Source organism: Sus scrofa, chromosome 1 (assembly GCF_054392235.1).
Source record: "Sus scrofa isolate SSC_HxYL_T2T_F1_AM1 chromosome 1, Sscrofa_HxYL_maternal_Yorkshire_Landrace_v2.0, whole genome shotgun sequence".
NCBI classification, from domain to species: Eukaryota; Metazoa; Chordata; class Mammalia; order Artiodactyla; family Suidae; genus Sus; species Sus scrofa.
The window spans coordinates 12,091,163-12,104,690 of record NC_139383.1 but is presented as its reverse complement, the minus strand read 5'-3'; the positions used below and the strand labels follow the sequence as shown (position 1 = coordinate 12,104,690).

The 13,528-nt window shown below is 36.9% G+C and overlaps 1 protein-coding gene across 20 annotated transcripts in view; it reads left to right on the top strand.

Moving 5' to 3' along the window:
- Positions 1–13,528, top strand: part of SCAF8 (SR-related CTD associated factor 8) — a 233,395-nt gene that overhangs the window by 46,657 nt on the left and 173,210 nt on the right. For 13 of the 20 annotated variants that reach the window (XR_014844295.1, XR_014844296.1, XR_014844297.1 and 10 more), the window contains 6 exons: positions 794–955; positions 2,592–2,745; positions 4,113–4,243; positions 7,086–7,262; positions 8,484–8,563; positions 10,626–10,743. Coding sequence is in view for 16 of the 20 variants with exons in the window: in XM_085023291.1 (XP_084879417.1) it covers positions 794–955; positions 2,592–2,745; positions 4,113–4,243; positions 7,086–7,262; positions 8,484–8,563; positions 10,626–10,743 (822 nt within the window). In the remaining 4 variants the exon portion in view is untranslated. The remainder of the gene's footprint in view (positions 1–793; positions 956–2,591; positions 2,746–4,112; positions 4,244–7,085; positions 7,263–8,483; positions 8,564–10,625; positions 10,744–13,528) is intronic. The other 7 variants (XM_085023387.1, XM_021072026.2, XM_085023350.1 and 4 more) reach the window with 1 other exon arrangement.

Genomic DNA, 13,528 nt, shown 5'->3' with positions numbered 1-13,528 from the left:
GAACCTACTTTTTAGATAGGTAGGAATTATCTAACCATAATTCCATTTTAATCAGTATATGTTTGGGAGGCAGGTTTTTGTATGCTTTTGGATATGGCAAAAAATTGAAGCAGTGAGCTTGATAGTAAAAGGATTCTTTATTGTCCTCTGGAAAGTAGGAGACTTTCGTATTCTTCCCATTGGGTCAGGGATAAGAAGATTGAGAAACTGATCAGTGGAGTAGCTAAAAATGTTCTCATGGGATATATTCCTAGAATCATAATGGTAGTGTCTTATCTTTCATATAGGTGTGGCATTTGAGCAAAGTTATGAAACTTTGGGTTCGGTATGTTAAGAATGTTATAATTTGCCATATCGTTTTTTCCCTTCTTAATACAGAAATCCTTTGGTTATTTATTTCAGATGAAGTCTAAGGCATGTTTGCAATACTTTTACCAGAGCTTTTCTTTCCTGAATTTGCTCCTTCCTTCCATGTGGCTTTTCACAGTCATTAAACACATTTTTTGGTTATTAAAATAGTACTTTACCTTTGTTTTTTATCATTCAAGCCAGTTATGCAGTGCTGTTTTGGAACTTAGGTGATGGGCCAGTCTGAGTGTGTGGAGTAGCCAGAGTAGATTCTTTCAAATGCCATTCCAGAGATAGACTCTGTGAAATAGTCAGCGTCTGAATGTTCACTACCGCAGCGTGAGCAGGGTTTTTGTGTTTGTGTAGGATTTATGGTGACATTTGTCTGTCAAGAATTTAACCTCATTCATTTGCTTCCCTTCCCACTCTTCTCTTTTTTCATCAGTGTAAACCAGAATACAAGGTACCTGGGCTTTACGTTATTGACTCCATTGTACGACAGTCTCGACATCAGTTTGGTCAAGAAAAGGATGTGTTTGCACCCAGATTTAGTAATAACATCATTAGCACTTTCCAGAATTTATATCGTTGCCCTGGAGATGACAAGGTATGCTGTCACCCCCCCCCCCTTTTAATCACTACAGTAATTATCCTTTTGGTGTTAATGAGAGTCTTCAGATTATCTTAATTTAATTTATCATTTTATGTTATCATTTACTCCTAGTTATTGCATTATCCGTGTTCCTTTTTTTCATTAGACTCTTCTTAAACAATGTAAAAATGTAGTTGATTTTGCTACGTTTTAATTTATTAAGCCAATTGGTGTTACAGAAACTGGCTCTCATAAGCTTCTGGAATTATATGAAAAGCTTATTTATACACATAGCCAGTTCAGAATTTTGATTATTTGAGATGAGCTGATATTTACTTACTTAGTGTCTACGAAAAATGGATTTACCAAGCAATTAGTAGAAAATAACTAACCGCATACCAAAATTCTTTTGTTATGGTAGAGATTTCTTAGTGCCAGAAACCACAGTGTTAGGTCTGCCAGATCTAAGTGGACAAATAGTCTGTACTACATAGAATGAAGCTTTGGATCCTGAGGGAGAACAAAAAGGTGTTGTGATCTTCATAGGTGCTCAGTGATATTAGAAAGTTGTGTGTGTTGGATACTGACTTGGAAATTTAGTGTCCTTTTTCTGTCAGCGTCAACTGCTACATTGATTTTGTAGGAAAAGGTAAGAATAGCGGAAGAACTGTTCACCCTAAGGAAGAGCCGCAAAACTTCAAAAGCTCACCACGGTCTTCTTCCTCCTCTCGCATACCACAAGATTAGGCGGTTTTTATTTTTAAGGACTATTATATAATCTTGAATGAGGAAAAAAGTCTTATTATAATAGATGGATATGGAGCTAAAGATATTGCATGATTCTTTAAGTATTTTTGGATATGCTTCATGACAGATTTTTTTCATTTAATTAACTTTGGTATTTGATAATTCTAAACAGGCAGAAAGAATGCTTCTAATTTTTAAGTGATTTATCATCGAGTCCCAGATAGATACCTTAGAATCTCATCTAAAGTAACTTACTTGAAATTTTATATATAAACTTTTTTTAAGTAACTTAAATACTTTGATTTAGAAGTTTCTCTAGTTTGGGCTTGGATTTCTATCAGTTAAAATGAACAAATCATCTTTGAATTTGTATATTTCTCATCGATTAATTAATTTATGTCTTTCTGTCTTTTTTTTGGTCATTTTAGGGCTGCACTCGCAGCATATGGAGGTTCCCAGGCTAGGGGTCTAATTGTAGTTGTAGCTGCTGGCCTAAGCAACAGCCACAGCATTGCAGGATCCAAGCCCGCCCGTCTGCGACGTACACCACAGCTCACAGCAACGCCAGATCCTTAACCCACTGAGCAAGGCCAGGGACCGAACACGAAACCTCAGGGTTCCTAGTCAGATCCGTTTCCTCTGTGCCATGATGGGAACTCCTGAAAGCCTTTTTTGTATAAAGCGAAAAATAGAAGGCACTTTCTAAGTGCCCACATATTAAGAGAAATCAGAAGTTAGAAGGTAGGACGCATTCTTGTGTGTAACTTCCTTATGCTTCGTTAGAAATACAAAAATTTGCATGTTAATTTAGCTCAGACCTAGTTGGAAAATATGTTGGTGTAACATGAGAGATTTAAAGATGAACCAGATACTCTTAAAATGTCGTTTTTCTTTTTTCCTCTAGAGTAAGATAGTGAGAGTATTAAACTTATGGCAGAAAAATAATGTATTTAAGAGCGAGATTATTCAACCTCTTTTGGACATGGCAGCGGGCATTCCCCCCCCAGTTGTCACACCTGTGCTGGCCAGTACTACTGCTGCCATGAGCAACACCCCAGGTAGGTTGCTTGATAGGGATTGTTTTCTGCGTATTCTTCTTACACTTTTCAGGTTATTATTCATATGTGAAATAATAATTTGACAGTGCAGGAGAATTTGTCTAGCATTAGGTAAGTGAAAGGAAATGTAATTTGAAGGAAAAGTAAAATCAGAAATTATATTTCTATGTAATTCCTTTCTTTTTTCATTTTTTGCTTTTTAGGGCCGCACTTGCGGCATATGGAAGTTCCCAGGCTAGGGGTCAAATCAGAGCTGCAGCTGCTGGCCCATGCCTCAGCAACATGGGATCCAAGATGTGTCTGTGACCTACACCACAGCTCATGGCAACGCTAGATCCTTCACTCACTAAGCAAGCCCAGGAATCAAACCCGCATCCTCATGGGTACTAGTCAGTTTGTTTCCACTGTGCCACAGTGGGAACTTCATGGAATTCTTTTCTAAAAATTAAAAAGCTAAGTTTTTTAAATCCCTAGAAACAGAACCAGCTTGAGAAATTGGTACGTCAGTTGGGTTTTTCCTTATTCAAACTGTCGGTAATCTTTTAAACTTGCATAAATCAACTTGATATTTACAGTAAACTGAGGGTACTTAATATTTATAGAGAACCCTGAAAAAATTTATTTAATGGAGCTAAGAATTTTTAGTAATAAGCTCAAAAACATGAATTTTTATTTTTATTTTTTAATTTTTATTTATTTATTTTGTCTTTTTAGGGCCACACCCAAGGCATATGGAAGTTCCCAGGCTAGGTGTCAAATTGGAGCTACAGCTGCCAGCCTGCGACACAACCACAGCGACATGGGATTCGAGCTGTGTCTGTGACCTACACCACAGCTTACAGCAATGCTGATCCTTAACCCACTGAGCGATGCCAGGGATTGAACCTGTGTCCTGATGGATACTAGTCAGTTTCATTAACTGCTGAGCCATGACGGGAACTCCAATTTTTTTTAAAGATATTTCAGTGACATTTGAAATTTTTTTTATCGTAGTCCAAGAATTATATTTGTTGACATTTTTCATCAAAGATTGCATTTTGAGTATTTCCTTATATCATCAAATTTTCTTTTTTAGTAAGATTATTAATGACTTCAAGTGTTGTAAGCTCCTTTAAAGTTGCAGCTCAGTTGAGAACAAGTGTGGAAGTACAGTTAGCTCGTTTTGGTGGGTTTGGGTTGTTTGTTTGTTTGTTTGTTTTTAAGTGTACCTAATTCTGTAATAGTTTCTCGGAATGAAGACAATAAAATTAATGTGTATAAATTTGTAGATATTTTATAAAAGTGACAGAACAGCTCTCTCTGCCTTTTCAAGTCTTATTTATTTACTTACATATTTATTGGGGTGGGTTCGATGTCTTTTCTAAAAGGAACTCCTGTGACACCTGTTACTCCAGCCAATGTGGTCCAAGGTTTACCTGATCCGTGGGTATCTCAGATAACAAATACAGATACACTTGCAGCTGTAGCTCAGATCTTACAGAGTCCTCAAGGCCAACAGGTGAGCAACTTTCGTTATGCCTGCAATGATTTAGAACTCATTATTTTCCTAATGTGTTGTTTCATTATGTACCACCCAAAGAGTATGTGTTTATTGTGTAAAAATGATCCCTCTGCATATAGGACTTTGTGACTTGCTTTTTTTTCACCTAGTAATGCATCATAGACACTTTTATGTCATTAAAGATTATTTTACAAGTAATTCATTCTACACCAAAATATTGATTTAGTGCATAGTTTATGCCAAACATTATTAGGTGCTATTGTTATTCCAGTTATTCCAGGGAGGTCTTCTACCTTAGAAAAAGTATCCTTCTGTCTTAGGGGAGACAGACAATGAAGAAGTATAAAACATTATTTAGATGGTGATAGGACTTAAAGGAGGGTAAATCTTTAGAGTGACTAGGCTTGGGGAAAGGGGTCAGAATTAGAGTAGCCAAGAGAAGGCATCTTTGAAAAAGTGGCAGTTGAATTGAGCCTTGAAAGGGAGCTTGTCAAGGCAAAATATGAGGATAGTCTTTCCTTAGCATTTTTTTTTTTTTTTTTTTTTTGGTCTTTTTGCCATTTCTTGGGCCACTCCCGTGGCATATGGAGTTTCCCAGGCTAGGGGTCAAATTGGAGCTGTAGCCACCGGTCTACACCAGAGCCACAGCAACGCAGGATCCGAGCCACATCTGCAACCTGAACCACAGCTCACGGCAACGCCAGGCCAGGGACCAAACCCGCAACCTCATGGTTCTCAGTCAGATTCGTTAACCACTGCGCCACAACAGGAACTCCTCCTCAGCATTTTTTTTAACCTATCCTTTAAAAGCCAGATTAATTGTGATCTGTGCAATAAAACTCCCTCAACTGTCTTCCCCCATATAGTCACACGTTTCGACCTGTTGTAAGTCTTTTCTAAAATGTTACCTCAATAAGGGCTTCAAACAGCTATTTGAAGCTGCAGACTACCTTTCATCCCCTCTACTCCCTTTCTCTGTCACCCCTCTTCCTTCCTTGGCACGTCATACCTTATGTAACTTACTCGTTTCGTTTTGTTCCTTCTCTGTCTCTTCCCACTGGAATGTATGCTATACAAGGGCAAGGATTTTTGTTTCGCTCACTGGTGTATATCCAGTGTCTAGCTTATGGCAGCTATTCAGTATATTTTTGTGGAATGAATCATGTCTAGAGGCATAATAACAGCGTTGGATATAGAAAAGATATTTTATAATTGAGTTGTCTGGCGGGTAAGTTGACCTGTGCATGTCAGTTACTAGTGACAAAGTTCAAATGGTAGACCTAATTGTGGGACTTGGGTTCCTAAAGACATAAATGGCTGGCCAAGAAATAAGGGACTCATGTCCTAAGCAGTGGGGAATTGCCAGAGAGTTTTATGTTGAAGTCACATGATCTGAATAGTACTTGAAGGATGAGAGAGGAAAGAAATCTAGAAATAAGGAGGATTTTTGTTTTAATAACAATAATTACAAGAAGTAATGAATATATGAAAAATAGTAAGGTTGTGGACTTTCTAAAAGGACAATCCCCTCCATCCCAAAAAAGGAACCATTCTAATAATGTAAAAATGTAAAAACCATTTCAATTCAATTATAGTCTTAGATTGCATCCATTTTCTACATTTTTGGGGCAGTTGGGGAAACTGAATTGGATATTAGGTTAAGTTATAGAATTACTAATTTTTGAGATAATGATATTTTGAAATTAATTCATAAAGCCAATGTCATTTTAAAAGACATCTGTTAAAAAAAAAAACTTTTGGTGGGAGAATGGATTTTCCCAAAAGAATACTATAAAGAATCAAGAAGATACCATGGGAATTCCCCGGTGGCTCAGCAGCTTAAGGATCTGATATCATTGCTGAGGCAAGGGTTTGATCCCTGACCTGGGAATTTCTATGTGCCATGGACACAGGCCCCCCCCGCCCCCCAAAAAAAGCCCCCAAGAAACCAGTAATTTATGAGCTATGAAGTCAGAGTAGAGAAAGAAGCAAGCTGCAAGTGGCTTGAACCTGGGTGGCTGAAAGAATAACAGCGCTGGGGGTCGGGGGGACAGGGATGTCAGAAAGAGCAGTGAAAGTGTATAAAGGAGAAGTGAGACATTTCTTTGCTTTCTTCTCCCTCTTCCCTCCTTCATTCATTCATCCTTGTCTGTTCTGGATCTTCTTCAGTGCAGTAACTCAGCTGTTATATATTTTTGTATTTTCTTTGCTGTCACATAGGAGTTTGAAGTAAATATTTACTAGGTAAAGACCAGTTTGTTTCTTAATGTTGCTGTTTTAGACAGGCATGAAATTGTTTCACTTACTGTCATCTTCCATTTTGTTTGTACCTTCTCTCACTGTACCTTGAACTTTATTAAGACTACAAATGTCTTGTTTGTTTATCAGTAGCTTTCCTGTTTTTATTTTTCTATTCAAACTGATAATTTTCAGGTTTGACCTAGGTTTAGATCTTAAATAGAAAAGTATTAATTACTAGAATGTTTGTAGGGTTTCTTAACTGAAATATCTTCAGGATCTTCTTATGGTTTCTATTTGTTAAGAAGGAGGGTGAGTAGGGGAACCAGGATTGTTTTATGTCTTTGTCAGAGTATCATCATTTTATTTTGTTTAAAGTTCCCTGACTTTCCAGAAGCAAGACAGAATTGTTAAGAACTGTTAGATACGGCACACAAAAAAGACTTTTTTAAAAAACATTGTTTTGAGTTAGTGTATCTATTTTCTTGGTCTCTAGTCTGTAGAACAATAGATTTTATTGACTTAAAAGTTTTAGATTGGCATTCTTATGGATAAAACCCAGTACATGTTTGTAATAATTTTGTTTTTCTCCCCCTCACAGCTTCAGCAGTTAATACAGACTTTACAGATCCAACAGCAGAAGCCTCAGCCTTCCATCCTGCAAGCCCTGGATGCTGGTCTTGTGGTCCAGCTGCAGGCTCTTACAGCACAGCTTACGGCAGCAGCTGCAGCAGCCAACACTCTTAATCCCTTAGAACAGGGCGTGTCTTTTAACAAGGTAGATGTTAAGATAACAGTTGTATGTGAAGAATTATATATTAATTGTGGTGTCTGTCCTGTAATTATATATGTATAAATACATTATATATGTATTTTTTAATGGCCATAGCTGCAACAGTGCTGTTTCCTTTAACCCATCGCACCAGGTCAGGGATTGAACCCGCATCTCTGCAGTGACTGAGGTTGCTGTAGTCAGATTCTTAACCCACAGCATCACAGTGGGAAGTCCCTGCATTATAATTTTAACCTGCTAAAATTAAAATTGTAAAGTATGTGTAAGTTCAAAGAAAAGCTTCTCTACAAGTTGTTACAGTATTGTACAGTATAATAAATGATGTCTAACCATGAAGAATGATGTTTTTAAAGTTGAAATTTTATTTTATTTTATTTTTTTGGTCTTTTCTAGGGCCGCTCCTGTGTCATATGGTCATATGGAGGTTCCCAGGCTAGGGGTCCAGTCAGAGCTGGAGCCCTCCCCCTACGCCAGAGCCACAACAACATGGGATCTGAGCCTTGTCTCTGACCTACACCACAGCTCACGGCAACGCCGGATCCTTAAGCCACTGAGTGAGGCCAGAGATCAAACCCTCAACCTCATGGTTCTTAGTCGGATTCCTTAACCACTGAAAATCTTTTTGGTTTAACTTATTGTGTGATATCCTCAGTATTACTGCTAATTATGGGACTATTATAGTACCTTGGAAATGTTATCCATATTATTTTTATTTCTGCTCCTGTTATTTTTAATAGAAATATATTGATTTATTAAATTATTACTTAGACTTTTTTAGTCCTCAGCTTCCAAAAAAGTCTTTAAATTGATCAATTAGAAATCATTGGAGCATTCTAAGAGAACTGTGCTAGTAATAAATCTATTGATTATATATAGTTCTGGATGTTTATTATCAGTCTTTGTTACCATGGACAAAATACTTAATTATTTTAATCCTAATCTTCTCTTTCAAATTAGATGTTGGTATTTATGCTTTGTATAATGGTGTTTTGCTTCATAAGGCAGTGTCTGTCAAAATGCTTTAAAGGAAAAAGTAAAGATACACTCAAATAAAATGCTTTATTATCATGTAACATAAAATGATATGAAATATGTGTTAAATGATAGAGATAAATTAATAGGATGTCATTGACCTCCAAAATAGCATTTGTAACTTCAGCTTTTGTGAAGCACTTTTAAATTTGTTTCTTTTTTTTTTTCACTTAGAAGTTGATGGATAGGTTTGATTTTGGGGAAGATTCTGAGCATAGTGAAGAACCCAAAAAGGAAATTCCAACTTCTCAACTGTAAGAGTCGTTATATTTTCTTTATAAACCATAACTTTTTTCTGTTACCTTTATAAATCTTGACTGGAACATTGCCATCTGAGCTACTAAGTGGGACTTCCAATAAGTTGAGTTACTATTTAGGCTCCTGAGCTCCCAACATTGCAGAAAGATGGTAGAATTGCTGCTTGTTGCCTCCCTATGTTATTTTTGCTCTTTCTAAGAATTTTTCAAATAGTTGGGATGTGTCAAAATTCTTTATTGGAAAACTGATGTGTTGAGAGTCTAATTGTGATATTTTCTATATTAGGCTTTTATTTATCTTAGTTGTAGGAGTATTTGTAGTAATAGGAAAGAAACTTGCTTCTGGTGCCTGTGGCCACTTCTGGGAAGTATAATAAATTCTAGGAGTATATTAGACTAACTAGAAGTAAGGAGTAGAGTTGTAGAAACTGTGTTTTTTAAAGAAATGGAGTGTATGTTTTTATTTAAATGAGTGGTCCCCTTGCCCCCAAACAGTTCTGCAGGGCCCTAGGTTCTGTGAGGGTTGATGAGAGGACTGGAAGGAGGATTTTGGGGAGTTAGGGGTATCAGGTGGGAGAATAGGAAGGGGCTAATGAATGGGAAAAGCCCCTGGGAATCTTGTTTCAGAAGTTATTTTCTATATTGTGATAATTTATAAAATACATAAAATGCAAATATATGCTGTGATAAATTCAGGTTATTTTCTATATCGTGATAATTTATTAAAATTATTTATATAATATGCAGATACTTTTTTATTTATTTATTTATTTATTTTTGTCTTTTTGCTATTTCTTGGGCTGCTCCTGCGGCATATGGAGGTTCCCAGGCTAGGGGTCCAATCGGAGCTGTAGCCGCCGTCCTACGCCAGAGCCACAGCAATGCGAGATTCGAGCCGCGTCTGCAACCTACACCACAGCTCACGGCAACGCCGCATCCTTAACCCACCGAGCAAGGGCAGGGACCGAACCCGCAACCTCATGGTTCCTAGTGGGATTCGTTAACCACTGCGCCACGACGGGAACTCGAGATACATGTTTTGATTAAAAATTCTTGAAAAAACTAACGTTTTAGATTATGAATTGTAGTTGAGATCATATAGATCTGTGTCTGGATCAATGTAAGAATCTGCTTTAACAGTCCTGATGGGATATTTATCCATTGTTTTAATAACCTTCTATGATAAGAAGTTAAGTAATTGTTAATACTGTGTCATCTTTTGTTACTGAATTCTGTTTGATTTGCTTTCTTCACACTGATCCATTTTGCTTTCTGAAGCAAGGAAACAAATTTATTCCATTATCTTTTGAGACATAGCCATTCAGTATTTGAAGATAGGTATCATTCTTCCCCTTAGGTTTATTTGCTCCAGATGAAGTACACTTTTTTTCAACTGTTTCAAGACTTCTCACCATCCTGATTGTCCCTTTTGGGATGCCCTCTTTTTTGTTCATGTCTTACCTTGTGGCACCCAGAATTCCAGGTGTATTCCAGGTGTGAATTTCCCAGAGTATAGTTCAATTATTATTTACTCTTACCTAAACAGTTTCTGTTAACATACCTAATAATGTGAATGTTTTTCTAAAGAGAACAGATTAGTTTTGTAAAGTGTGTGATCAGTTACGATTGTAGATTTCACGTATACTGATTGATAGACCATTTTCCCCACTGTCTCATAGTTAAAGGTGTTAGAGTGACAGTGTTTAAGTACATTTAACTGTTTTTATAAGTATTTTATTGAGATTTTCTTAAAGTGCTCTAATGTAATAAGTACTAATTTATATATATAGTATTTGATAGCATGAGACAGTAATATCAAGTCTTTATCAGAGTATCTCTAACATGGTATCCATCTCTTGAAACACTGTTGAGTATATTTCGATTTCAACATATTAATGTTCTGAGGTAGTCTGTTTTCTGTGTTAATATTTCAGAAGTAAACATTGTAGTAGAGTGTTTCATTTAATTGGCATTTTGGGGTGTTCTTTTTGAATATTCAGTTATTTCATGTTATGTTTGTTGGATTTTAAAATACACTTCTGCTTGTTTTTCCTTTTAGTTCTCATGTTTCAGAATCTGTGAACAATTCCATTTTTCATCAGATAGCAGAACAGCTACAGCAGCAAAACCTTGAACATCTAAGACAGCAACTTCTGGAACAACAACAGCCTCAAAAGGTTTATAGCCCCATCTTGTGGTTTTCAGAGTTATTGCTGTTGGGATCATTTGTTTTTGCTAAACTATGGCGATTTTTCTTTATTTATACTAAGAAGATCAGTCTTTTTAGGACTTTTATAGTTTTGGGGTTTTTTTTGTCTATAATCAAAATGTGTTCTGGCAACTTATATATCCATTGAGAACGTTATAGAAATTAATTTTAGTGTACCAGAATTACAGAATAGAAGACAGGTGATGTTTCAATATTATAATTTTCTTTCCTCTAAATTTTCTTTCCTCTAAATTTCCTGTCAAGCAAGGTAATGATAATTTTGCTATGTTAATGATGATAATGACAAAATAGATTACTGCCTTTAATTAGGCTCCTAGTATGCTTCAAGAACTTTTATTCAGCATGGTTACATTTAATGCTTATGAGGTAGGCATTTTGAATCTCATTTTACACTGTAGGAAATTGAAGCTTATTGAAATGAAAATCTAATATTAAAGTATGCCACTGATGTATATCAGTCTTAAGATACTCTATTATTTTATGTGTAGCTGAAACTTTTATTTTAAACACTTGTTTATATGAAATAACATCCCAAAGTATGAGCAGTGCATTGTTAGACATACAGAGATGAACAGAGAAGCATCTGGCCTCAGGTAACCTCTTTTCCAATAGAGTGTACACATCTGTATGAACACGAGGCAGAATCCTAGTTTCTGTAATCGAGGTGTAAGAGAGGGTCTATGGCAAGGTGGAAGAGGGAAGGGTTAATTTAGAAGGAATAGCAAACCTTAGACGCTGCTAGGGTCTGAACTTGTCCTTTTTGTGCAAATAGTAAATATAAAATGGATATTAATAGTATTTGAATGTTGGAACTTATACCTGGAATTAATGACAATGGAATTATGTACCTTGTCTTTTTTTTTTGTCCTTTTTAGGCCATACTTATGGCATATGGAGGTTCCTAGGCTAGGGGTCGAATCAGAGCTGTAGCTGCTGGGCCTATGCCACAATCACAGCAATGCCAGATCCGAGCTGCATCTGTGACCTACACCTCAGCTCAGGGCAACGCTGGGTCCTTAACCCACTGAGCGAGGCCAGGGATTGAACCTGTGTCCTCATGAATACTAGTCACATTCATTTCCGCTGAGCCACCATGGGAACTCGTCAGTAAGGTTTTTGACAAAGCCTTTCCTGCTACTTAACAGAGAAAAAAAATGAGGAAAGTAGATTTATAACTGATCAAAATGTCACATTGAACGTTAATCCAACCTTTGAAGAAGTCTTTGTCAGCTGCTGTTATCCTTCTGTTTTTTCCCAATGTTTTCATTGATGCTTTGCATGAAGACATTATTGCAGAAACTAGAGATGTGTATATACCAGGATGTATACTAGTATATCAGGAAAAAAAAAAGTCAGTTGCCACTTGGTTCCTGTGGATTCTTTTTGTTACTGTTTTTTTAAAAAAATATTTTACGCATCTTACAAATAATTTAAAAGCGAGACTGTAGGGATGGGGAAAAGCCAATTAGGAATTTTAATATAGTTGAAATAGAGCAAACCTTTTCGTGTCAGTAAAATTCGTGTCACATGTTCTTTTAATAAAACATAACAATGCAGGCTCTTGTTTCCAAAACACTGTAAGATGAAGTCCTTCCTGTTGAATGACTAATTGGATGAAAATACTGTTAGAGATTTTTTTTTTTTTTTTTTTTTTTTTTTTGTCTTTTTGCCATTTCTCGGGCCATTCCCCCGGCATATGGAGGTTCCCAGGTCCAGTCGGAGCCATAGCCACCAGCCTACAGCAATTCGGGATCCGAGCCGCGTCTGTAACCTATACCACAGCTCACGGCAACGCCAGATCCTTAACCCACTGCGCAAGGGCAGGGACCGAACCCGCGACCTCATGGTTCCTAGTCGGATTTGTTAACCACTGCGCCACGACGGGAACTCCTTAGTTGAATTTTGAAAATAAATTTTCTCTTTCTTTTTTGTAAGACCTCTAAGAAAGAATAAAAGTCAGGAATTGCAACCTTTTCAAAATAGGTAAAACTCCTCAAAAAAGAGACTCAGAAGTGAAAATTGGTTGCAGTGTGGTTGCAGTGGATTCTGTTGGTTATACCAAGGGTTGACCGACCATTAAATAGAAGTCAGAGATGAAAAACAAATGGGGTGGATGGTAGGTAGGGTGCTTAGGTGAGTGGGGAGCTAAGAAGTAAGGGATGGGAAGGGCGTGTGAGTCTTGAAGTAGAGCCAGACAGTAAGGCTCAGGATGCAAGTGAAAAGTAGTTTGCTGTGTTGTTAAGAATTTTATTTTTATTGTATCATTTTTTTCCTTTTTCATGGGGAGGTCTGCACCCCGGGGCATATGGTGTTCCTGGGCCAGGGATCAGATCCAAGCTGCAGTTGAGACCTATGCCACAGATAGAACAACGCCAGAGCCTTCACCTTCACCTGGCCCAGGGAATCAAACCTACATGTCAGCATTGCCGAGACCCGGCCAATCCCGTTACACCACAGCAGGAACTCCTTTATTGTACAATTTTAAAGGCATAGGCCAGAAACGTGCTTAAAACTAAGACATTTTGATTTGTTGTCAATGACTATACTCATTTACCAACTTTTTGGTCAATTCTGTGGAATAGAGCAAGGATTTAACTAATTGAGGTCTTCTAATTCTTTTAATTCTAAACCTTGAAAATGTTATTTGTCCTTGGGAAACCTATCATAAATTAAGACACTTGGAACAATTATTTAATGCTCTTTTTAACTCTTAATTTTTATTAATTTAATTG